The following is a 26,287-nucleotide window of genomic DNA, read 5'->3' on the forward strand; positions in this document are numbered from 1 at the left end:
GAACCTGTACTAACGGTGAAACCTGAGAATGCTAGCATATGAAAGACACACACTTGTAATAATTTTTTGCACGTCTACATCTTTCAGATGAGGTTCAGATCTACTACCAAATATAATGAACCCTGAAGTCTTCATCAGGACATGCCAGTTCAGAGCAAGAGCCCAGAGACACTTTTAAGTTCTGCACAGAAAAGCAGATTTGGCAAGAATCACCGATTTACCTTGTAAGAAAAATTCATCCATTTTGCAAGAATCCTTTGGTTTTTACCCAAAATATTGTCCTACTTCTTATCCCACAGTTTCTGTTCTCTGCAGCCACCACAGTAGCTACCTGCCTGCCTAAACCAACTGCCCCAAACCCTTCAACTGACAACAGATTTGGCTCAATTTCATGGCCTTGCAAAATGCTTCTGTTAGTTTGAAAGCCTTTTTCAACTTGTTACCTCTACATGTATCGGCCCATTCTCAGCAACAGAGAAGAGTCCTTGGGAGGGAGCAAGGAACAAATCTGTTTTGTACAGCTCCATGTTGAAGGTAACATTGGTGATGTGTGGTTCAGGAGGCCAGAATATGCCTCTGTCATCCTCTGGCTGGTGCAGTGTGCAATTAAACTGAAATGAAAAAAAAAAAAATACAATAACATCCTGAGTCAGGAGTGGTAGCTGGATAAGGGCAAATTCAGTGTGTGCAATACAGGCCCCTCCATGTTCCAACCACTTAGTGTAAATCTTCAACAGGGTCATAAGAAACAGTAGTGAGAAGAAATGTGTTAAAAGACAAATTAATTTCTATACAATTAATGTAATTTATCTGGAATGCCTATTACAATAGGTATTTCTTTATTGGCAGGTGCAAACTGAGAGTAACATACCGCTATTTCAGGCCAGCTTGAGAAAGAAACGTCTCCCTCATCAGCATCCCCTGGAAATCCATTATCACCTGATTCCATGTCATCATCATCAAAGCCGCTGCCTTCAGCTGGTGATGACAGCTGAATGACAATCTGCTCAAAAGATATTGCAAACAAATTAGATTAGATATAACTGAGCACTCTCATGGTTATTTTCTTCTCTCTTCAGAACAATGCAAAGGCCAAAAGAAGAGCACCAGCTAAGCAGATAGTGAAAGCATGTCTTAAACAGCATTGTGCTGAGCATGTAGGACATGTAGCTTGCATTTCAAGAATGCTCCTTAGTTTTTTTCCAGAATTCAGAGCCAGCGATGACACCAATCTGGGTGTTGGTGTCTGAATGAGCAGCCTAGCATTTCTGTTCTATTTCTGGTATTTCTATAACCAACACTGAAAAAGGAGATGGCTTTCTAAAGTGATTTTTTGCAACTTATAGTTTTCCTTAAGGCACTCAGGAAAAATCACTAGAAGTGTTAGGGTTATTACAGGATTTTCTCCTCTGTCACTTGCATTTTTTTTTCCAGAGACATAAACCCAAAAAACATTATGTCCCTTCTTCATTTTCCCCTTGTTTTTCACTGAATTTGTACTGAATTCCAACCTTTTTTTTTAATCCTTTGCACACTTATCCATTACTTCACCTACAAATTCCTGGTTTTGTTTTCCAATGTTCTGCACTCTGCTTCAGTATGCCTTGTGGGTCCTCAGCTAGTTCCCCCCCTTCCAGGACTTCACCTTTGTTTTCCTGGACATAGAGTAACTGCTAAAAAGTGGCATATACACACCTTTTGACACTCCACTGCTGGGTGTTTATTTTTCAGGAGAAATTCTACCAAATTCTGAAAAATACCATATGGGTTTTGGAGTTCAAGTGTGTAGCCAAGACTACTAAAAGAGGTGATAGAGAAAAGAGAAGAGGTAAATGACTGTTTTAGTTTGGGTCATAATAGAACACAGGGACAATGACAGTATTTAGCTCCAGACACACGCTGCTCTGCAGTCTGCCGATGATTCTATCCACAGTGCTCGTTTGGGACTGTTTCTAAAGTTAGGTGCTACCAGCTCACCAGTATAGAACAGTTGTAACCAGGCAAGGTCAGATCAGATTGTCTTAGCTGTGTTTGGGTTGGACCACAGGCTTTCTATCATTTGCCAAGGTTATTCTATGTACTGGAAAGCTCAGTAAGAAGAAATGTGTCACTACTTTCCAACCCAGATTAGCTGCACTGCACTCAGGCTCATAAGCTGAGCCAGTCTGGAAGCAGTCACTTACAACCTAACTGTGCTCCTTTGCATCATCACTTATATGCAAGTACCCAAGAGTCCCTTCATCATGTACATCAACAGACAGATTCAAATTCTAAAGGAGAAGTGTGCATAATTTCCTTCAGGATACTATCTGACCACAGGAGCACCCTGAATATGAAGCCTTCATGCCTCCATGAATACAGGGACTGTGGCTGCAATGAGATTTGAGTTAGACAGAAAAAGATCAGGATGCCTCCTTTTTGCTAAGACTAAAGCTAACTGCAACAGCTTCCTTGTACTACTATGATGTGCAGTGCAGAAGGTGGATCCTCTTTGTAAAATACTCACAGAGTTAAAATAAACAATCTTGTTCAAGATATATGCTGTCCGAGTCCCACATTTGTTCAGTGCAGACTCCAAAATGAAATGGGTGCCATTCATCCTGGCTTTGCAAGAGTGATCCAGCAGCGAGAGCTCTGTCCGGGTGTAGCCACTGGCCTGAAACAAAGATGCTTTGTAAGTGACTGAAACACAATTGTGTTCAGCTCTTGCTTAAAGTGCAGTTCAGAATACTGTTCACGATTGCTCATAGGAGGAAGTGAAGTTCATTGTACTGACATCCAGGGAAGGTCACTCTCAAAATGCTGTTACACATGACAGACAGGGAATAAATGTAACATGGAACAAAGAAAACAACAGGTTCATTATTAATCTTCTGATTAATAATGCTGACTCTGGTTTGAAATGAGCTAAAAATGCTGTCTGTATCAGGCTCTTTTCCACAATGCAAATCGACACAAGCAACCTGTCAGCTGATAGATGGTACAGATAGATCTATTTAGGTTTCACATTGCTATCAAAAGCAGCTTCTTTATACTTCGGAAATTAAAAACAGACTGATGGCTGAGCACACTAACTTTCTGACAGAGCCAACCCTGCAAAGCTTTAATAGGAAATCCCTCTAAAAACCATTGGGTTGTTGTGAAGAGGAAACACGATTCTGAATTATGGCAAAGAATATCTACAGTATAGTTTCCTCACCAAACTATTTTTTGGGGGGTTGGGTGGTGATGGTTGTAGATCCTAGAATGTTTATTTTTTCAATCAAAATGCAAATAAAACGGTCTGTCCAAAAAAAGCCTACCCAACTTTGAGAATGAGATAGCACACCAACCTGCAGAGCATCTTTTTCTACAGCTACTGTCATGGCTTTGTCATCACACTTTATTGACAGGGCCACATCAGCACTGCCCTGAACCTCTTCTGGTTCTTTATGTTTTGAGAGGGAATGTCCAAAGTCATGATTTATTAACGTATCTACTGAATGCCTGGATGGGAAGATTTCTTCTCCCACTGTATCATGCCTTCCTCTGTTAATGTGAAATGGAAAAGTCAGGCCATCACTTAACACGGGATTCTTTGGAGCAGGCAGTGGGTTAGCTCCCAGCAATTCTGTCAGCTCTGGAGGAAGGGAATGGTCTTCTTCATCATTCATCTCTTCTAAAAAAAAAACAAAACAAAAAACCAGACAATCCCCCCCATAAGTTTATTAGATATTTTTCCTAAAAAGTATCCAGAAATAATAATTTTCATACAAAAAAAAAATCCAGAAAGGAAGCTCCTGAAGGACACCCAAAGTAGCATCTTTGTACTTTTCAGATAACCAGCCACAACTCCTCCAACTAAAGGTTTAATTGTTCCTGAGGCATCTAATCTTGGTATATTTGGTCCCTGCTAAAAATCTCAATCAGTAAGAGCTGAAATTAAACTTTGAGGAGTAGACCCATTATATGCAAAAGAACCACAGAGGTAAAAGAAACATCACATTCATAAATATACTATTTTAGTGCTGCTGAAATAGTCTAAGCACAAATCATTGGGTTAAATTCTTCTATTACTCAACTCATCACAAATTCATTCACTCTACTGTTGTGAAACTACTTACATAACCAGAGTGAAGCTAAATGAGAGTTAACTTTACAGTGAGTAAATGAGAAAACTATCTTCTGGCTTATACATGTGACTGCTCAGGACAGGAATCTCAACATCTGCCGCAGGCAGATAATTATCTGCAACCCATCAGAGTGCAACTGATAAAATTATGTGAACGTAAGGTTTATCAAAGTGGTTAAAGTGGTTGAAACAGAATTAGTGAGAAAAACAGATGCAACTCTGCTAGCTTCAATGGACCCAGATATCTTTACATCAGCAATGACTCTGGCCAAATAACTTTTTCTTTTTAATGGTTGTATTTATTATCATGTCTGTAAACAATTTAAACGTTTATTTAATTGTCTCAAGAAAACACTACGCTCATACTTTTGGGGAAAAAAACAACACTAAAAAAAAATCAAAGCTGGACTTATAAACTAACAAGATATCTGGTTGTTCGAGTTCATTTCAGTGAACACTGAGCATGGTCATATATAAAGTCTTGTGTGTTGGATAAACTATAAACACCTAATTCCACCAACATTTCAGAAAATAAAACAACTTGCCTGGACTTTTCTAATCAAAAAGCCATCATTCACAGATATTACTGGCATTCTTGATGATGAAAGTAAAAGTCATGCAATGCCCAAAACCAAAGATTCAAAACTGAGAAAGCATCTTTTAAGTCATTGTATTCCTGGAAATACAAGATGTATTTTTTCTATATGCTAAAAGTCCATTTTTAAGCTTACCTGTATCTTCGAGTTGCAGATGAAATCTGTTAGCAACAGGGGCTTTTGTGTAAGAAGTAACTGGACTATAGTTATGTTCATAAGCCCACTTGATCAAACTCTCATGCGATGAGGGAATATCAGGTATTACTGATTTACTCATAGTCATGGATCGCTCTGTTTCCTTTCCAAACCCAATACTATTTGATGTCTGCAAATAAAGACAAACTTAGTTGGTGATTTATGAATACTTAAAATGGAGTAGTGATACTGATTGAACCTGGTTTTTTATTCTGTTTTACTCTATTAAATAACAACAAACTGAGGACACCTGGGAAATAAACCAAACCCTGCCACTGTAGGCACATAACTGTTGCATACATGGAAAAAAGCCTCCCCCTTCCTCCCAGCCTCTGGCCGGAGTACAATAAATCAAGGTAGTTAAAAACTGTTAATCCCGAAATGAGACAAAGACATATTTACAGTAATGTGTATAATGCAATAGTTTCTTCAAAACTGAGTTGAAATTACTGCTGAGGTGAGGTGAATTCAAGATGCCAACTGGTTTTTCAAATGTCCCCTTCATTTCTTTGATGAGAGCATTACTTCAGCTGCATAAGGGAAAACCTTTGTTCAAATGAGCATTACTGAAAAAGGCAAAACAGCATGCTCATGAAGCAGAGCTGATACCAGCTCATGCTTTAAAGTCAGCTGGCACCAAGGACAGGCTGTGTCTGAATGAGCACCCTAGAAACGCTGCATGCCTCCTGTAAATTTTTGATTATGTTAAATAGGATTGAATTAAATGTTTAATAGAGCAGTAAGTGAGAGCATGCATATTTATGCATGCCCAGACTACTCAAAAAACATATACTTTCTACATACGACAAATTTTAAGATTTAATCAACAATACAAGTTTTACACAAATAAATCGATACAGCAAACTCATAAATGCACTTGCATGTTTCATTTTTTTTAATTATTAATAATTACAAATAACGCCTCAAAAAAGTTGGCACTGGAATACAGATGAGTCACACTGTCAGCTAGTTTCCATTTTCCAGTAAATGTTTTGCTAAGTTTCAAATTTTCTTGTCCGAATGGGTAAGTCAATGGAATAGAACAAGTATCTCTCACTGTTAGAGGGGTAGTTAGAAAATATTAACTGGTATTACACTTAAACTTGCATTTAAGTACTTTGTATCTTTAATATGTATTCACACAAAGCTAAATACATATATATTTATTTTTACACTCACAACACTACTATTATCATTATAACAATCACATCAATGGTTACAGAACAAGTTGAACATAGATGTTGCAGGAAAGGCATTGATGACCCGTTTTTCAATGATTTTTGCAATGTGATTGAATTGCACTTTCTAATGCAGCTGATACCACGGAATGTTCCATAAATACTTTAATTTCTATGCTCAATTATCTTCTCCATCATATAGGCTGCATTTTTTTTCATCCCCATTGGTTTTCCTCAAATCTTAAATCTCTTTCACTCTAGAACATCAAATGATTGACTGTTGAGATCTCTTTTAGATAGTGGTTGTATGGACATGCTAAACAGGTCACAGAGCTTGGCTGCACTTCACCTGACATCAGAAACGACTTTAGAACAAAGAAGTGAATAAAGCACGTAGAGAGTCCTGATGGTATAGCAGAGTATACTTCCAGCTCCCTCCCTCATTTCTTCCTAGAGACCCAGTTCTGCAGCTTTGAAACATTTGCAGCTTCACAATAAAAACAGTTTTAGGTACAGAGTGTGTGGTCTGAGGATATTGTTACTAGTACAGTTATCAATGACCAGCAAAGGCCGTTGAAGGTAAGAAACAAAAATAGAGCAATAGGTATCCTAATTTTAGTGCCTTAAACTGTTTTGGATCAACTGATCTTTGATCTTCAATAGATGCAAATCCAGACACGACTGATCACACAATGTCATATTACCACAGCTTTGACTGGTTGGAATTATTATGCTACCCTAACTTTGCTGCATCTGCCTCTCAGCTTTCCTTTACTTTTTTGTCAGGAGACAGCTGAAAAAATATTATCCCAGAAGTTTACTGTCCTAGCTGGCACCCAAGCACTTCCAGGGCTTGTTTACACCACTCCACTCCACATTGAGCCTGTAAATGTTCAATCCTGCATCACCTTAGTGAAATAAAACCTGAGAACAAGGGCTTGCAGGAACAGACCTTCACTTGCCTGCCCTGCCAACACCTTCACACACAGTGTTTGAAACCAGGCAATCAGAGCCCCCAGTAACCTACTCAGAAGAGAGAGAGCATTTCTGAAAGTGGTGGGCGGTTGCTCTCACGTAAAGAACAGTCCCCCCAGGCTTTTGAAACCCTCACAGGGTTCTGTGCATTTCACTTCTCTCACTCTTCGCCCCTCCACACACTTATATTCTTTCTGCAACTTCACTGTGCAATTCCCAGCTTTGCAAAAGGAGCTCCAAAGGGAGCAGTGTGAACAGCAGCCTGCAGGCACATAACCAGACAAGCACTGCAGAGGGGCTGCTGTAAGGACAGACTGCACGCTGGTGTTAAACACAGCCTGGGATGAAAGCACTGCAAATACATGATGTGCAGTATCATTTACCTAAATGATTCCCATTTTACTGGTGTTTGTATACACCCTCTTCCAGAGTTTCAAGAAACACAGCAATCTGGGAGATGAGCTACATGAGCTACAATGTCTTTTTCATTTTTTGTCTCTGAACTTAGACCTCAATAACTCACAGTCCTGGGTTTGAGGCAGCTCAGCATTAACCTTTCCCTCTCAGTCTGCCAATCCCCTCAAGACAATTCTGATTCGTACTGACGGCAAGAAGTTAGGAAAACTGAAGTGCATGGAACTGCTTCAACTAATAAAAAGAACATTGTGAAACATTACCTAATTGCTTAGTAATGTTTTTATGCATTGTCTAAATTTGGGCTTGGAAAGGTCTTCAGCTTAATAGAGATATGAAGAGATCCTAAATGCTGTATATGTAGACTTTTTAATGACATGGGGGAGTTTGATCCCCTCCCACACCCTCTCTAAATAAAGGAGAACAAACACATATTCAGAAAATGAAACATGTATATACATAAAGCAGTAAAGCAAACAGTTACTCACAAATCCCAACATAAATATGGTCTTTTATATACTGACTTTTCCATATATATATTTTATGTATTACTTTTTCTTTTTGTTAATCTAAATAAAGTGTTACCTTCTGCCACTCATTACAGAAGGAATTTTTAATTATACTTTTATAATTATATTATTTATAATTTTTATATATATACTTTTACAATTAATAAGAATCAATAAGGAAGATACTTAAAAATAATAGCAGCTTTCCTTTTCTATATTTAAGTACAGCATTTTACATACAACAGAATTTTAGAATTCTGTAGAAATTCTCTCCATGAAAATTGATCATCCATAAAGTGATAGCCTCATGGAGGTGAAATATGATACCTGAGCTATCTCCAAGCAGAGAGGGAACTAAAGCACAATTCTCTATCCTGTGAAAGTAGACCCACATGGGCCCAAATATACAGTGATGAATTTTACATAATAACCTAGAATGAAACTTTAAAGTCAAGCATTGTTTCTTTGCCCTTCTGCTTACAAGAGTGGTAATCCTCAGCACCTAACCTTGAACCTTTCTCTTTAAAGACTGATTATTTAGGACCTACAGAATGACCAGAACACCCTTTCCTATCTGTAAGACAAATATGTGTTAGGGATGAAGAGGGAATTTCATCATCCACCCTAGATAATTTTTCCATTCAATTTTCTGAGCAACACCAAAATTTGTTTTCTTTTATTTCCTCACTCTCAAAATATAGCATGAAATCCTGTCTACCCATCTGTCCTCTTGGGAGATTTAGATCACTCAGCCTTTGCATCCTGTCAAAGCGACCCTTACACACATCAAAAGCAGAACGCTACTCAGCAAAGTAAAACTCCCATAAATAGAGAGCTGAAGTTTGAAACATAACTGAATTACTGCAAAACTGCTAATCAGGAGGCCACTAGGTGGTCCTGAGCAAACATTCAGCTCAACTGTACAATGTGCTCTTAACTGATCACTGAAGACAGAAATAGGCCACACATTTATTGGCTGCATGATCAGTCCAACTATGTTTATTTCAGACCAAGGGAAAACACATTTTCTTAGTAGAAATGGTGCTGAGCTACAAAGTCTGTACCAAAAATCAATGTTAACCAGCATCCCCAGTAATTTTAGAAGTTTAGCTTTAGAGATCCTGGTTTTAACTTTTAAAAAATTTATTATTTGCAGTTTGAGGAGAGAAGAGGTCAATTTGACCAAACATTTACTGGGGACAGAAGTAGTGGCAGGGAAGAGGGATAGACACAACTACAACCATAAGCAGGAGAAGTAAAACTGTTTCCACTTCTAAGGGTTGTGGGTGTGTGCCACATATTGAGTATTATCCATTCTGCACTCAGAGTCATTGTTCCAACTTCTGAGATGAACCTGTAGATCCACTCACTAAAGTAACAGTAAAAAGGGAGATGAAGACCCAACTTTGTGTTTAGGGTACTTCAACAGAAGTTGAAAAGACATAGACCCTAAATCCTTGCACTAACCACCTGGTTTCTGCAATATGTTGGTCTAATAGCCCATAAATTAAAAACTAATGAGACAAAGAAGTTTCTGCATTTACTCCCTGACATGCATTAATAATTAAAAAAAAAAAAGCAATTACGAGAAAACATTCAGAAATCAATACAATCTAGCACTATATCACATTTAAATGGATTCTATATTGTTGCAGTATTATAGCTCTCAAAAAATAAAGGTGCCTTAACTTACAATCACTTCCAGCTTTCCCTGGACATCATGGGACTTGATAACCCAGTTGACAGACTTTCTACACTTGAGGATAAGTACGACATCTCTGACAAGTCTGGCGCCTGGTTGAGATGGTTTAATGTCAACGATTATATCCACCTGGAGAGCACTGAATGTGGAAAATAGAAAGTTAGAACAGAATGCCAGAAATTTTCAGCTATCAACCTTCTTCCAATCCATCATGTTTCCACTGTCTGGCCAGCTGATTAAAATGCTGGATATTATCCCAGGCAACACAACATGTGCAAAACAGATTGTTATTCCATATACGCTTAAGTGATTTTGCATAACAATAGAAACAAGTACTTTTTAGACAAATATTATTATTGTCTCTTATTTACAAAGTGTGCGCTATTAATTTCAGCTATTATTTAGAGCAGGTAAGTCATATGACTAGCAGGTTGCTTTATAAAATAAACATTGTTTTCTTATTTTCCTCTGACAGCGTGTAAATATAGCTGTTTCAGTTTCCTCTGGCTACAACTGTATTAAAACTCAAAATAATACCTTAAAAAAGGCAAAAAGACAAATTAAGCAGCTTAACGCAAACACACACAAAAAATCCAAACCCAAACCAAACCACAAATACTGTATTGGAGGATGTCTCTGCTTAGGCAGTTAAATTGTGGAAATTACTTTGCTTAGGATCTTGCGTGTGTTGAGGAATTAAGCAGTGTATTCAGTTTCCAATCCTTCTGGATATATACTTACTCGAAACAGAAAAAACCCCAGATGTCCAGCCCACTGCTTGCTGGAAAATAGATGAACACTATACAGATTTTCAAGATCTCAGTAAAATAAGCAAATGGGTAGAGCAAATGGGTTTGTACCCATCAATAACGCTTTGTCATGCAAAATATGAATTCAACAGAAAAACATAAACTTCTAGACCATCTTATGGGGCCACACATCACAAGAACAAGCTCATCCCCAAGTAACAGGTTTCAACTAATATTCTGCACTGAGACTTAGTTGTATTTTGGGGCCTTTGTTTCACCTCCTGGAGTGTTACACATGCTCAGATTGGCTTCTGTATGTTTCTTTGAGGATTTAAACTTTGATAAAGATAGCTATGGATAACACATAAAACTAAGAACAAAGCAACTTTAATTTCTTTTATTTTGAATAACAAAATACTCAAACATTTTCACTGTTATCTGAAAACCAAACTCCTATTGTTCTATCAGCCAAAGCCAAAAGCCCAGTGGGCTTGGAATCCAGGCTGTCATTGCATAATGCTACACGGGATGTAGAATGATGGCTGATGCTAAAGATCAGTTCTGTTCAGGATGGGCCTGCAACTCACACCACACAGAAGCAAATCATTTGGGGTTACCTACTCTCCTTCCACTACATCTCAGCACTTTTTTATTCTCCCCAGGTTGCTAGGCAAGAATATTATCAGGTTCTGGATTCAACATCTTGTAATGAGATAATTATCCTTTTTTACAAAGACCCCTTCTCCCATCCCATCTGCCTGTGTGATTTTCTCATTAAGGATAGGACATGCTCATGTGTAACTGCATGAGGAGAACGACTGGACAGTGCTGGATATCCAGTGTTGGCAGTAAGGAGACAGGATTTTAATGCTATCTTATCTCTGATGAAATTGTAACCATCTACGTTTCACAGCAGATTTCTGTTCTAGTAACCATACTCAGCACTTAGGACAAGCTTTTTCAAGTATGACTATCTGAAGCAAACCCCATGAACGTTCTCCCACTGAGATCTAGGAAAGACGAGCAAAAGATGAATGTTTTAAACGTCCTACCTCCCAAAGGTACCTTTGACAATTCAGATAATCCTCATAATGTGGACAGAGAGTTATTTTCCCTAACCACTAGTTATAAACTTTTTTGGTCAGTGGACCACTGTCAACCCTTAACACTTTTTGCAATTATCAAACTATCCCTTAAACTCAACTGGAAACTTGACAGAAAATACTGTCATGGATCTTCAGACCAACTGTGGAACAATTACCATAGACCACAGGTCATTTGCAACCTCTGGACCACTGTTTGGAAGCCACTGTCCTAGGCTTTCTTGCCAGTCATTCCAACCAGTGACAGGTCAAGATTACTTTCAACCTCTCAACTCCTCATACAGTAGTCTAACCTTAAACCCTATCTGTCAGAAATGGAAAAATTCGATTGATTGAGCAAGAAGGGAGGCAGGATACAGTCCATAAAAACTGTGCTTTGCAGTCTTGTCCAGAAAGATCCTGTGATTATGAAGCAGAATCCAAAATCTTTACATACTGAAGAACTAATTTCTATTTAAGGCAAAGTACTAAAGTCCAAGCTTTTCTTGTAAGTATAAAATGGCTACTTTCAGTTGATTTTTAAATAGACAGGTGAAACCTTTAGTTATGATTACAAACATTTTTAGTCTACTTAGATGATATTTTACCTGTTAGGATTGGAATTTGGAGTGCTTAGTTCAATGATATGAACTTCTCTTTCTTGGACTAAGTTAGACATAAGGCACCCCTCTGCTGGCTTTGGTTGTAGGTATCCCGCAAGGTAATTTAAAGAGAGAAAATTCTTTTTAATGTTGCACGAGGGAGGAAAAACTTGATCTGGAGAGGGAAAAAAAAAAAGGCAGGTGTACCTTTAAACATAGCTATCAGCTTAGATATATATATACACTGCATCTACTTCAGTGTGGCACTATATTGCTGAAAGGTATATCTATTATCTACTGTAAGTACAACAAATCAACATCATATTGAAAGAGAGATCACTGTTGCAGTAACATCACATTTCTGACATAAATATATACTTCTAAACTGAACAGCTTCTATTTATGGATTCAAACATTTAATGAAAGAAAATTCCTACAAAGAGAAATTTGAAAACAATATTGAAGGAAAATATGTGAGCATTTTTCAAAATGAATAAAATACATTTAATTTGTTCCTTGTGTCTTTAAAAAATATTTCTTTCTTTTGCAATTTACTCAGAAACCTTTTGTGATCAATTCCTTCTCCCTCTGGAAAATGTTTTATTCTTGTTATTATAAACTTACCATATTTAAAATACCACAGAAAGTACTTTCCATTTCCTTACTCAATCTATTTCCCTATACATTGTGTAGTCAGAGTCAGTGCTTTCTAGAAATACTGCAGTTCTCTTGTGTGTGGAAAACTGAATACAGCAAGAAAAGGATGAAACCAGTTGTCGATATTAAGGAGGTCTGATCATAATATCTGTAACTGAAATGATGAAATTCTAGCATAGATATTCACTCTCTTTTGGTTTTAACTGCCTAACTGATCATGAGCATTAACTAGTGCAAAATGCAAACTATAACAAATAGTCACTTGGTATGAAGTTCTCATGCACCGCTTATGTTGCTATACCATAAGAAACAGTATTTCCATTGAAAATCAGGAATACTTTGCATTTCTGAGATAGCTTCACATATGAATTGTTATAATACACAGAAGGACTAAGTATCATGTTCAAAGGCACAAGGTTCTGTAAGAATATGATTCCAAATGGCTGGCTTTTGGACCATTGCTTTATAAAAAAGACTTTTCCTATTAAGGTCAGTAGCAAGATTAAAAAAAAGAAATAAATCAAAAGCATGCACTGTGCACACAAAACTGTGGACAAACTCTTAACAACTTAGCTAAGACCATGTGCTCCCTAACTGACCACTGAAATGTCACTTCTGAAGCGCATTTGTTTGTGCTGCACAACTTTGCAGAGAGACCAGAGATTCCTATGGCCCTGGCCTCTGCAGAAAAAATGTGGTGAGTTTCTTCTCCTGATCTTACACAAAGTTGCCTTTGAAATTAGCCGTGCTGTCTTCCCTACAGAATCTAGGAAAGCTGTATAAGGCTGTAACTATTCATACTGCCCAAGCAAAGCACTCCTCTAACATCTGGTATGTGCCCTGCCAGATTAGCCTTGAACGCAGCTGTAGTTCTGCCAGCTCCTCCCACAACAGCACAGAATGGAAAATGATCCCAAATGGCTTATGCTGAGCTTGAATTTATATATATATATATTCACATACACACACAGACATGGAGATACTAGCTATTTGCTTCTTAGCTGCTGTGCAACACAATTCAGGCCATAAAATAACAGCCTCTGAGCATTTTGTGGATAGTTACCACACGTGCTATCATTTGCCATTGCAAAGAAATCAGTTCTTGCTCCTGGCACTTCCATTAAGTGTCTCTGGAGCTCTCCAGAACTGCTACTCTTGCCGCCAGAAGCACAGAGGCTTCCCAGCCTGGGCCTCCACTCGATAGCACGCTTTTCCTCTGCAGCAAATTTTAACTCTATCAATGGCTACTTGACACACACACCAAAATGCATTCACTCTCATCCGTACCAGTTACCAAAATCTGGGCTGGAACCGAAGAGAAAAGGGGATCCATTTCATCTTTCTTTGCTCACTACCCATCTTTTCTTTGTTAGTTTCAGGGTTGTCCACTTACTTTGGAAAGGGACTGCAGGTGTCTGCTATCAATTAAAAACATTACCAAACCAGTCAACAAACAGTCAATTTACGGACTCTGTGCCTCTCTAATCTCCACAGACTGCCAGTAGGGAATCAGACATGAGTTTTGGTGGTGACACCCTCAGCAGAGGGTCTTCAGCCAGCAGGCCCAGGTGCCGAGGGGCCCCTCTGGGCAGAATGCACGTGGTGGAGCTGTGTGCACAAGTGTCCAGCAGCCACCTTCTCCTTCGGCGCGTGCCAGACTGCCTGGATGGAGACAGAGGACTGCACACTGGGATCTGTAGTTTCTGTGGGCAGCACCTCCATTTGACAGATGAGGACAGACCGCCTGCTCTATTCTGCACGAATTAGGTGTCATCCACAGGTTCTTGGCTAAAAGTTTAATATCCAAGCTTAACATCATGAGGAGGTCAAGTGTCACTCTCCAAGACAGGCACACTGGGCAGCAGCAGTTGTATTCAGCAATAAAAATCCCATCCAAGCAGAGCTTGCCTTTCAAAGTCTGAGCAGGGGATAAGCAAGGCATTTGCAATTTTCCTTGGCCACTCTGATGGCGGGGCTTATTCATGTGCATTTTGCAGCTTGCCAGCCCTTAGTCAAGGTTTTGACTGACATTTAATGGCAGCGGAGACACAAGATCGGGGAAGGGACTACAGAGGTCTCTGTAGGGAGTATGGAAACTCTCGTCAGTACTCATCCCACAGCAGGACATAGAGCTAAAGCCAGGCACAATGCAATCACCTACAAGCATTAAACCACGCAAGCATGGCATGCAGGATATGTGCACTGATGTGTACAGGCTATAAATTCAGATTCATGACTGAAACTTCATCTTCTGCCAGGACAGAAGCACAGTGTTACCATCTGTAAATGGACTGTACATTTTCCAGTTTAGTTATTCTTATGGCTGACTAACATTTTTTCTTATTAGCTAAGAAATGTGATGATATTAGCCTCCCTCCAGGCAAGCATTTGCCTTGGATTTACATTGGTAATACTGTGTGAGTTAGGTAACATTTAGCTAACTGATAAGCCTTCCTGACTTGTTCAATTGTATCTTACTGAGGCATGAGGATTTAAACTGCCTTCTGCTGAAAAACACGTACTAAGACCACTTTCATCATGAACAGTCCTCCTTTCTAGAATCTGACAGCGATTACCATGGCAGTCACTTTGTCATCTCCTTCACTACACAAATCAAGGCAACAACAAAAACCTCACTTCTTGTGCCCCCTTCCTCCACACCCCCATTCTGGCCCCTCGAAGTTCTTGCTGTGGTCACCATCCCCGCAGTATTTATCAACTACTCTTTAGAATCAACAGGATTCAGATGCACTTGGCCCTGAACCAGTTTGCTAGTGCTCTCAGCTGCCTTCCATTTGCAGCTTCAAAAGTGACTTCAGAGACCCATGGCATCAGAAGCAGCTTTATTCTATGAAAAAATCATCCTTCTTCAGATCTTTTAGTCCTCTGGTTTGCATTTTCTGTTCACTGTATTCAGCTACAGCCTCCACTTCTAAAATGTTACATCTTCCAGTTTCAGATTTGTCTACCTTGAGTGAATCTGAAACGTAGACAATTATATGAATACTGCAATTCTGTATCAGTCACATAGCAAGGAACTACTTCATATGACCACCTATATATTATGAGTAATACTAGCAGTGATGCACAGACTGGCAGCTAAAGATACCTTACTAAAATTGCTTGAGGAGTATAAATTTTACACGAAAAGCCCAAAATGTACATCACTGTATGCTGTGGTTTGTGAAATCCAGTGATTCTATTGTTCAGTCTGCAGAGAAGCAGAGCAGGACCATGTCCCACGTGGTTTCCTTAGAACTCCTTGCATGACTGCTGCAGTTCAAGAACTGACCCTCTCCCCACCCCTGAACACATGCATAACCCCCCCCACATACATGCACTTTCATTCTTCTGCCAAGAATTTAAATCAAAAGCCAATACGGTTACAGCTGAGCTAGTTTGTAGGAGCCTTCACAGAAACTGTCTATTTTGGTTGCCTGCCAAGTTCCATTTTGTGTACTTACTCCTAATTAAATTGTTTTAACACATTCTAAAGATGATACAAAACTCTCCTCTTTAGCTGTCTGGTTTGACTGGATGCAAAAATCAACAAACAAAATTTTATCTGGTTTTTTTTGACATATCTAATGCAATATTCATCTCTGCAACGCAGAGACCACCACTCCCATGTATACGTTCCAAGAGCACTTTAATAAGCTAATAAATATATTTCTGAATGATTTTCTGGCATTAAAATCCAAGACTGGTGCCAAGTAGAACAAAAAAAAAAAAAAAAATCACACAGGGGAATCCTCTACAAATTTGACAGGATTTGGAAAAAACCAACACAGGCATGTTCTGATTTGGGGGGCAAGCCTCATATGTCAGGAAATCAAATGATAGATACAGGTGGTTAGGAAAGAATGTTTTCTCCACAGAGAGTTTTTGGCTGTTTGGTTTTTTTTTTTTCTTAGCCAACTAGTTCAGCTACACAGGACTTCCTATAGAAATATTGCTGCAGAGGCTCATATTGTTATATTTTCCAATACTGTTCACCTCACTACAGCCCAAACCCTACCCTAATACGGGCCTGTAATGTCCCTGAGGAGCTGGAGTCCTCTCCCACCTGCATTAGGCCACCTGACGAATCTGGCATGTGGCTCACAGGGACAGGAAATCTTTCTCCTTGGGATGAAAACACACAAGGATAGACTGAGGCAACTTATTTTGGTGAGGAAAGCAGTAATTCTTTGCCCAAAGTAGCCTGGATCCTTATACAAGCAAATATTGAAAAAAAATATAACTCAGGTATTTTTGGAAATTACCCCCTACGTCAAGGTCTCCAGTTCTTCAGATGAATGCACCCAATCACTGTATCTGATTCCATTTAAAAGGCAAAGTTTTGACTCTTTTAAGATTCTGAGCAATTGCATCCACATTTATGAGCATAAAATTATGGCATCAGAATCCACTACAAGTTGCCTAAATCCAAGGTCTTGTTTTTAGACTTGCTCTTATCTCTCTGCCTTCCCCTTTCTTATCACATCTCTTGGAAAATGAGAGGTATGTTTAAAGATTAAAATACAAAAAAACGTGAAATAATACTACAGCAACACAATATCCAGAAGTATCTATCAATTTTGTTGGTTTTGTTTTGGTTTACCTTCTCCCACTTTAATATAGATGTTTCTTGATATTTTAAGTTCAGTGAAAGATGTTACTGCTCCATATTCCTTCTGGGCCCAGTGTAGCAGATGTTCATTCTTCTCAGGAAAAAACTTTTCTTCTGTTTCTGCTGACAAGGAGAAATTTCCCTTCTCAAACTGAACAACGGAACCTAAAGACACCTGATGGGAATAAAAACATGTTTTTAATGGAGTACATTTAACCACCCAGACAAGTAGCAAGTTTAAGGAATGTAATCTGTCACACTCAAACTGGAGGGTGATTATGGCTTATTGCCTAAATGTTACACGTTTTAACATCTGAATAACGATTCCTTTTTCTGAGCTGTTCTTGCAAAATGAAGTGCCCATGAGCCTGGGTAGGGTGCACATGGCAGACTAACAGAGGGCTCTGAGCCACTCTCTGAAATCATACTGCTGCAGAAGTGGAACCACAGTGCTGCAAGGGGATATAAACTGGGGGGGCAAAAAGAGGGGTGGAAGACAATAGGAAAACTAAGCAGGAGAGAATAAGATGGTGATCTGAGGAAATGAAGGCAGATAAGAATACGAAGCTCAATAAAACTGGGAGCTACTAAAGTAACTCCCAAATCAGACAGAACATGAGTCCAAGATCAGTGACACATAAAGACCAGTCCATAAACACAGGGTAAGGAAAGAGAAAGGCTAAAAGAAAGGGAAAATATTTACTGTTGCTTTATTTACAGGAAGTAAGGAAATATTTTAGTCTAATACATAACGCAGATGAGTCATACATCTTCCGAAAAATTCTTAAAAATAGGTTACATTAACTGAGATCTTGATTAAATGTCATTTAAAGCTAAAATGTCATTTAAAACAGTCAAAATGGAAAAACAGTAAGTAGAAGTGTAACAGGTTCTACAGGAAGGCCTAAGATTTTCAAATACAGCTTCACTGAAGTGGCAATAGCATCACTCAAGAACAGAAGGCGGCAGAGGGTCAGACTCTCTTTCAGACTGGGACCTGCTTCAACTTGTGATGGTCTTGAGAGATAAACAAGTCATTCCAGATTTACTACAATGCAACATCATCCCAACAGCAACCTTTTGACTCGCCTGTCTCAACACTTTCAAGACATTTGTCAGCTCTCAAGAGGTCCCTACAGCAAATAGTGAAACAGCAACATTCCTTCATCTGCCCAACCTCAGGAACCATCACCCATCCATATACTTTATTGTCTCTTCCTTCAAGGTGCTGACAGACTGGGGCCTACATGCCCTATCCAGACCGGCCCTTCAATGAACACTTTCACTAAGATCTAAAATTATCAAGCCAAGAATAATACGTACTTGAGCGAAAGCACAGCAAGATGAATAAGCTTTCAGGTGTGAAAGCATCAGTGAAGATCGCTTTGGATGTATGCCCTGTAGCTTGTTCAGACATAACACACAGCCCCTACTTCCAGACCACTGTAGTAGACAAGGCTTCATGAAAGAAGTACCATTATATTTTCTTCTGTTGTCCTCAGAGCACCTCAGGAAGAAGTCAGAGTCACTCTGTTGTTCTCCTCCCCATTCACTTTTCCTATCTTTCTATTAACTCAGATTTCTTTGGTGGAACAAAAGTGTATTTTTTTTAATCCAACTGAAAATCCAAAACTACTGATGACTGGAAGAGGGAAAAATACACCATAACAATTTCTGCCCAGAGTACTATTTACACATTACAACAGGTAATGGTCATAAGTATCTCTTAAGTCTTTTATAAAACTAATTTTTTTACAGAAATTATCTGAAGTCAGGTTCCAATTACAGAAATTACCCAACGGCAACCAACTATTACCTCCCCTGGAGCTATTGTTCCCAGCACTATTTCAGGGTGATACATACCAATTTGTTTAGCACGGACAAAAATATTTGTCAAAGTAGACACATAAATTACATCTTTTGGCATATGGAAAGAATTTCTAAGTTCTTCCCTGTGCTTCCAGCTAGTATTTATTATGCACATATCACATATTCTCCTCTAAGAGAAAGCCCAGGTAATTCAGAGTTCAATTTGACCACACCTGCCACAAAAAACAACTTAGGAAGCCTTTTGCCACAATAATTTTCAAAGTTTAAACTAAAATCTCTTTTGATTCTGAATAATCTTCCTTATTTGTTGTTTTTCATATGGCTATCATAAAACACTTCCTTCAAATGAAAAAGAAGTCTTTACTCAGTGTAACACAGACTACACCACATTCTCTCAATACTCTCATACTTTTCAAATAAGACAGCAAATTCTACTACTAGAGTACATCCACTGCCCCCAAAACTACAATACTAGGAAAGCAGAGCAACACATTTATCTCTAAAATGTATTTAGTAAATAGCAGTCACTGTACTTTCACCACTTAGAAGCTGCGGGATTGATTTTATGGGACATCTCTACAGTGCTCCTAACACATTGAATTCTGCGTAAATTAAAAGCATACAGACTCAGAGGATGACACTGACACAGCATAAGCAAGGTCATGCCAAATAGCATACAGAGCACCTCTTAGCAATGCTGCCTTTTATATCAGAGACATGTGGGATATTTTTGTAGAGCTTTAGCCTAACTAGAAAAATCTCCCATGCATGAAAATTGCAGGATTTAAGGACTTAACTGGTGATTATTCGGAGGAATATTGAATAGATGTTGGCATTCCACCCGCAGAAACAAGCCTCCTTAACTACCTCAAAAATACTACAGTTTATCCAATATAGTATAGTAGTTAGTTTTCATTTACACAATGTTTCTGGTATTTTTTATGGTCACCATAAGGGTAAAGCAGCACCAGGGTATCTTTTAAGATATTTGAGGACAGCATAAGAGAAAATATTATTCCTTCTAAATAATGACCAAAGAAATGCATTACCTTGCAATAATGCATTTTCACTGTACTTTTCATTTGAGATAGTTAAATGTTTGCTAACAAAACAGCTTTCCTCCTCAGAAAACACTTGGGTTTGCATTTATTACTAATTAAAACTTGAAAACCTTTTCCATCATCCTGCAGCATGACAAATGTCTTCCTGAGGGACAGATCCTACCAAAGTTACCAAGTCCTGTGAGAGAGGAACTGACAGACAGAAAGCAGAGCAACTAAGAAGTCTGGCATAAGCATCCTCACTAAGTGATCTCATAGTAAACATCTTTAAATAAACATAAAGCTTATCATAATTTATTTTTTTAATCACATACTAAAGTCTGTTTGAAATGCTGGTTCCGCTAACCAGGTTTTAGAAAGGACTGCAGCGTTCTGCTGTGCCTGCCAATGTTGGGATTTTTACTACACAGACCTAAGGCAAGGTTAAGTGAGCCAAACACGTTATTTTTTTTGGAAAGAATTCAACGGACCCTTCCAAAAAAGGCAAGCATCACTGTTTCAACACCTGCCTTGAACATTAACTACTTACTCTTCAGAACAAATTAAAAGCAACTTGAACATGCTTAGCATAACCCAGAGCATTAAAACCAAATAATGTTTTAAATACTTGGGAATATATTAATTTTTATCTGAGTACTAATTATACAGCTTAACTTGGTGATTAAGAAACTGCTGCCACAGACACTTTTATCTCCTCCCTTTATCTCCTGCAGCGGTTACTTTCTGAGGTTGCTGAGTGGAAAAAGTGCCCCAGCTCTATTTCTTCCAGTTGTGAGGACATGAAAAGTGACTGCACCAGAAACATCTTCTGCTGCTGAGTTCACCACACGCCCTGTGACATTTCTGAGGCTAAATGAGGAAACCTCCAAACTGGACATGGAAAATCCGTTTGCAAGACCAAAAGATACTGGCCACAGCCATTAACCACAGCAAGGACCGTGGTTCAAAGGGATCTTCTGCAGTCAGAGGGAATGAGGATCAAGTACAGTATTTTGAAAACTTGCTACCAAAACCTGAGTATTCCATCAAAGAACAAAATGTGTTTAGGAACACATTTGGTTACATACACTACTGCCCTGCTGATGACTGGGGAAAATAGGAACTGAAATTTTCTTTGTACCATACCAAGGCAAGGAAACACATACCCCTCATGCTGAAGGAGGTGGGGGGGAAATAAAGCCTTTATATGTCCCCTAAGAAAACTTTCCAGTTACTATTCATCAGAGGGAACAGCTCTTAGAACCAAACCTGAGCCATCTCAACTATGTACACTGGTGAGCGTGAATATTGCACTCATAAAAATAGCATATTCTGTTTCTTATTTTACCTATTTCCTTCTTTCCTTTTAAATGTTTATTGCCTTTTTTTATTTGAATCTGATCCAGGCGGGATATTTACTTTGTTTATTTTATGACATTTTAAGTATTTAACATAGTTATAATTCAGAACTCCCAAGTAGGAAGCAAGTCCATAATTTAAGCCTTGAGAGAGAGAGAGGTAGGCAGCTCTGGGAGAAGACCCAGAACACAAAGTTAAGTGTCCACAGCCACACAGCATGAACCAATCCCTCCCCTCACAGCAGCAGCTATACCACTACTCACCAAGGGTCCTCCAGCACAACTAAGCAACTAATCCACCCCTAAAGCCAAGATATAGGCAAATATAGTAGCAGAAAAAAGCAGCATCCTTCATATTTTTATCTGAGCTATACAATATGAGACCTGCGGTGGAACACATAGGAGAGGAGTAAATTGGCTCAGAATAAAATTAAAAAACTTGAACCAACTTTCAGAGAAGCCCATATGGGGATCAGACTCAGCTGGTGTTTTTTGATACTGTACTTTGATGTGCTTTGCTCCCCCTACAGAGGAAAAGTAACGCCATGGATGAAATATCAGGTATTCCAAAAGGCAAAAATGTATCTTCTGTTGGTCATAAATCCACATACAACATACTGTAATCATCAACAGAAAAATTCTCTCTGATAAGGGACTAAGAAACATGCTGCTTTTAAAATGACATGTAACATTTGTGAATCCTCTATCAGCTTTGCATAGTCCTTACCAGCCACAGAGGTGTGATGCTTTCAGGCAGCAGTAAAATTTTTCATGTTCAGTTCATGTTCTCAAGACCACATACAGTAATTACAAAATTGCACTACCAGATTTCATTTTTTTGAAAACAAACACATAAAAGAAGCATCATCTCAATTACATTTTAGATTTTAGTTCTACTTCCTAGGAGATGCCCAGTTTGCCAGGTACCTAAGATCCTTTTATAATTAAGGCTGCCCAACATTTTCTCAGGATAAGAGCAGAACCATCTGAGATCAGACTCCTGCACATCTTTATGCATCTAGAAATAAGATCCTGGGATTTTCTATCAAAGCTGAAATTGTGTCAACTCAAGTGTAACTTTCAAAATCTCCAAGGAACAGTTACTAGAATGATAAAGAAACATACAAACAAAAAAAATCCATGTAAAGGGGAAATCTGTTCCCAAAGTTTAGGGCTCAGCAGGGGATTATTAATTGCACACAGGTAACTGTCCAGTCATCTCACATTAATCTAACAACATATTAATAGATTCAACATAACACTCATTTGACTGGAGCAAAATAAGGTAGCAGAAGGGATTCTGTTTCAAGTTAGAGCCCATGTAGTGGAAGGAGTGAAATGAGAATTAAAGCCTATCTAGGCAACTGCAGCTATAGTTTCCACTGGAATCAATGAGTCAGTGACACAACCTGTTGTGATTTACTATCTCCATGTCACTAACACCAGTAGTCTGCCAAAATCCACTGCCTGCTTCTGTAAACTTCCACTGGTTAAACCTCCTGTTTACTGAAGCAAGCAAAGAAGGGAAGGAGCCATGACCATACAGAAGACTATCACAGATGCCTGTTCCAGGTCCTTCAGTCTGCTGCAAGATGGGTTTGGGATCTCAACCACTAGATTCCAGAATATTCTTTCTTCCCTTACTCTTGAAGCCTAGATTAACTTAAAGCCCAAGTCTCCCTGACTACCAGTCATCTTGGTTCTGAAAGTGATGGGTCTGACCTCCTAGAAGGACCAGAAGGAGGAACACTCAGGATCAGTCATAGGCAGCAATGAGAAAGACCAGCAGGAGATACAAGGTACAGCATCATCCAGATCTGGCCTATCCACACTCCTAACACAAAGGTTCGTTGGCAGTGATGACCAATGAAGACAGCCCACTCTCAAAGCTGAAACACCAAGCAACAAAACCTGAGTTTTGAAAAATGTCTTAGATTACATGGGATCAAGTAGGAACTTGGCAAACCAGGCTCTGAAAAAAGCGCAGGACTTTGAAGTCCCAAGAAAGAAGAAACTACGACATCACATGAACCTGCCTTGTTTTCTCTGAAATTTACTGGCAAGTTGGTATTTTTGAAATATTTCTGCCCAAACCAAAGTGATTACAGTGAAAGCACAGGACACCTATACATCATAAAATTTCACTTTTTTGGGACATCACACATATAGAAATTTTTTACCATACACTGCATATTCATTTCACATACTGTATCTTGCTTCCTAAGCCAGAAATATCCCTTCTCTTCTGTAACACCTGCCTGAAGCAAGTTTGAATGAAAAAAACCCCACCCCCCTAGATATTTAAAGATGCCTTACTGGGGTTATTGTATAATCTTAAACTCCTTTTACCAAATGCAGGCAATGCACTGGTTTCAAGCATGTATTTACCACTCTGTCATTTTCAGCATCCCTACTGCTGACAGAATTCTTCCCCTCTTCTTCCAAGAATGTAAGAACCACCACTACATGTAGCCTGAGGTCCCCCTAATATTTCTGTGAGCAAACCCAGTTATACAGACTTTAGAAAAGTGCACTAGTTGAATCAGACCAGGAGACAAAGTCTAGAGGGAAAATTACTATTGCAAAAAGCACAGTAAGAGTTACATTTACTAAACACTATTTTAATTAGACACAGTGGTAATTTTCACATTTTTTCAAAAGGCAGGGAAATGGTGCGAGGAGGGGAGAGGAGAATATGAACTTTTCCAAGTGGAAAAGGGCAACTACAGGATTATTTCCAGCTCCTGAGTAGAAGAACGATGAAGATTTATAAAAAATAACCCCATGATTCTACAGAAACATAAACGTCCTTTTAAATTCCTCTTCACACTTTACACAACGCTGAAAATCTACTGGTTTTACGTGGAATAGTGAAAGGTCACTATTTATACCAAATTTATCACTAGTCATGTATTTCCTATCCTTCCTCACTCTTCTCCTAGCAGAGCGTTCTGTTCACATCTGGGTCTGTTTAACCAGTGATTGGAAATTTAGCCTCCTGATTTCCCGTTAAATACTAGGCACAGGAAAACAAATAGCACTTGTTTTTCAGTGAGTTTTGTCAGTCATCCAAATCTAGTACAAACCATAGAACAGCCTGTGGTTTGGTGGCAGTGACCCAAAATATGTGAACCATATTTTCATGAAGTGAAAGGAATAAACCAGCTATTGGCTGAAGTAATAAGAACATGGCTTTTTAATTCTTAAAAATACAGAAATTACTAATAATTAAAATCTTCATTCTAACACTTAGTCTTCTATAAAGACTTTATCTTCAAATCTCAAGACAAGAGCATGTGATCTGGTTTTCTATTTATCGTTACTGCTCTTGCTTTCTCCATTTTGCTAACTTAACACACACATTCAGTCCTATTAAAGAAGTTCTTGTGAGTAAGCTAATTTGCTTGCATAAGTGCTTTCTCATCCATAACTCTTACTCATTCAATTGCCTGAATAACTAACTCAGAGAAAAAGCTGAAGCATTACTTCTTAAATTATATATCATATAAAATCACATATGCAGACATTTAAGGGTTTTTTGGATCTATTCTAACAGTGATTTCTGCCAGGAAATCTCAAAGGATTGGGTCCTTTCTTTCATTGATTTAATTCTCACTATTTTAGCTTGCTGAGTAAAGACATTCCTAGGCTATAAAAGCAATTGAGAAAGCTACCAAATCTAAAGAAAAAAATTACTTGCTGAGTAGCACCTATAAAACCCTCTTTCTGTGAAGTTTCATAAAACTCCTGGTTTTCTGCCAAGACATGTTCGCAATAAACTGGCTTTAGGGAAGGAGAGAAATGACGACTTGATGGGAAGGAAGGAAATTATTTTGCTGTATGAAAACTTAAAAGTGGGGTGGTGGGAGAGGTCTGGTAATGTTTTCCTCCAAGACTGACCTGCAACAAGATCACAGGCAAAAGCATTTTCTACAGGTGTTGCCCAATTTATGAAAAATTGTGACCTGTCGTAACCTAACCAGTCTAGTCACCAGTGAAGATGTCCTTCAACTTCCTCTCCCACCCCCCCTTTACAATATAATTTTGGCATTTATTCCCTGCTGAGGCAAAAAAAAATTTAGCACAGCTGCTAAGTATTCCCCCTTGCTGAACTGAATGGAGCTTACCACCCATGCGTTACTCTTTAGAGCAATGAGCCCAGGAAGACCTGAACAGAAAATGCCTGTTCCCAAACTGTTGTATTTTTGTGACATGTAAAAATATACAATCTGATTAATATGACTAGATGTACTGGTAATTGAAGTGATGATTTTCAATTACTTAGGTCAGGCAGAGTTCATGCACTAACCCATTTCAGGTATTTTTGGACTGAAATGCCATGATACTAAGGTATGTTTATTTTTAACACTATGAGAATAAACTCAAGACTTACTTTACTAAAATTACAATAATTTCCCAGCAACTTCTTCACCTGTCAATATAGAAACAACTCATGCAGAGTTTGAAAATAAACCTTTCCATGCCAAATGTACTGCTAACATCACACTAGATAGTCACCATACATTCTTTTCTCTCTCTCTCTCTCTCTCTCTCTTAAACACACAGAAGAATTTTTGTCAGGTTTTTTCAAGACGCCTAAATTTTTATTTAAGACTCTTCACTAGTGTTCTTTCTGATTTACAGATGAGGAAAGCACCTCGAGAAGCAAAATGACAA

General features: G+C 38.6%; 1 protein-coding gene across 5 annotated transcripts in view; it reads right to left on the reverse strand.

Moving 5' to 3' along the window:
- Positions 1-26,287, reverse strand: part of TGFBR3 (transforming growth factor beta receptor 3) — a 137,839-nt gene that overhangs the window by 15,789 nt on the left and 95,763 nt on the right. For 4 of the 5 annotated variants that reach the window (XM_032696108.1, XM_032696105.1, XM_032696107.1 and 1 more), the window contains 8 exons: positions 17,374-17,557; positions 12,120-12,288; positions 9,672-9,819; positions 4,843-5,032; positions 3,333-3,658; positions 2,507-2,656; positions 872-1,003; positions 444-611 (listed from right to left, as the gene is read on the reverse strand). In XM_032696108.1, coding sequence (XP_032551999.1) covers positions 444-611; positions 872-1,003; positions 2,507-2,656; positions 3,333-3,658; positions 4,843-5,032; positions 9,672-9,819; positions 12,120-12,288; positions 17,374-17,557 — 1,467 coding nt within the window. The remainder of the gene's footprint in view (positions 1-443; positions 612-871; positions 1,004-2,506; positions 2,657-3,332; positions 3,659-4,842; positions 5,033-9,671; positions 9,820-12,119; positions 12,289-17,373; positions 17,558-26,287) is intronic. The other variant, XM_032696109.1, reaches the window with a different exon arrangement.

Source organism: Chiroxiphia lanceolata, chromosome 9 (genome assembly GCF_009829145.1).
Source record: "Chiroxiphia lanceolata isolate bChiLan1 chromosome 9, bChiLan1.pri, whole genome shotgun sequence".
In the NCBI taxonomy this organism is placed as follows: Eukaryota; Metazoa; Chordata; class Aves; order Passeriformes; family Pipridae; genus Chiroxiphia; species Chiroxiphia lanceolata.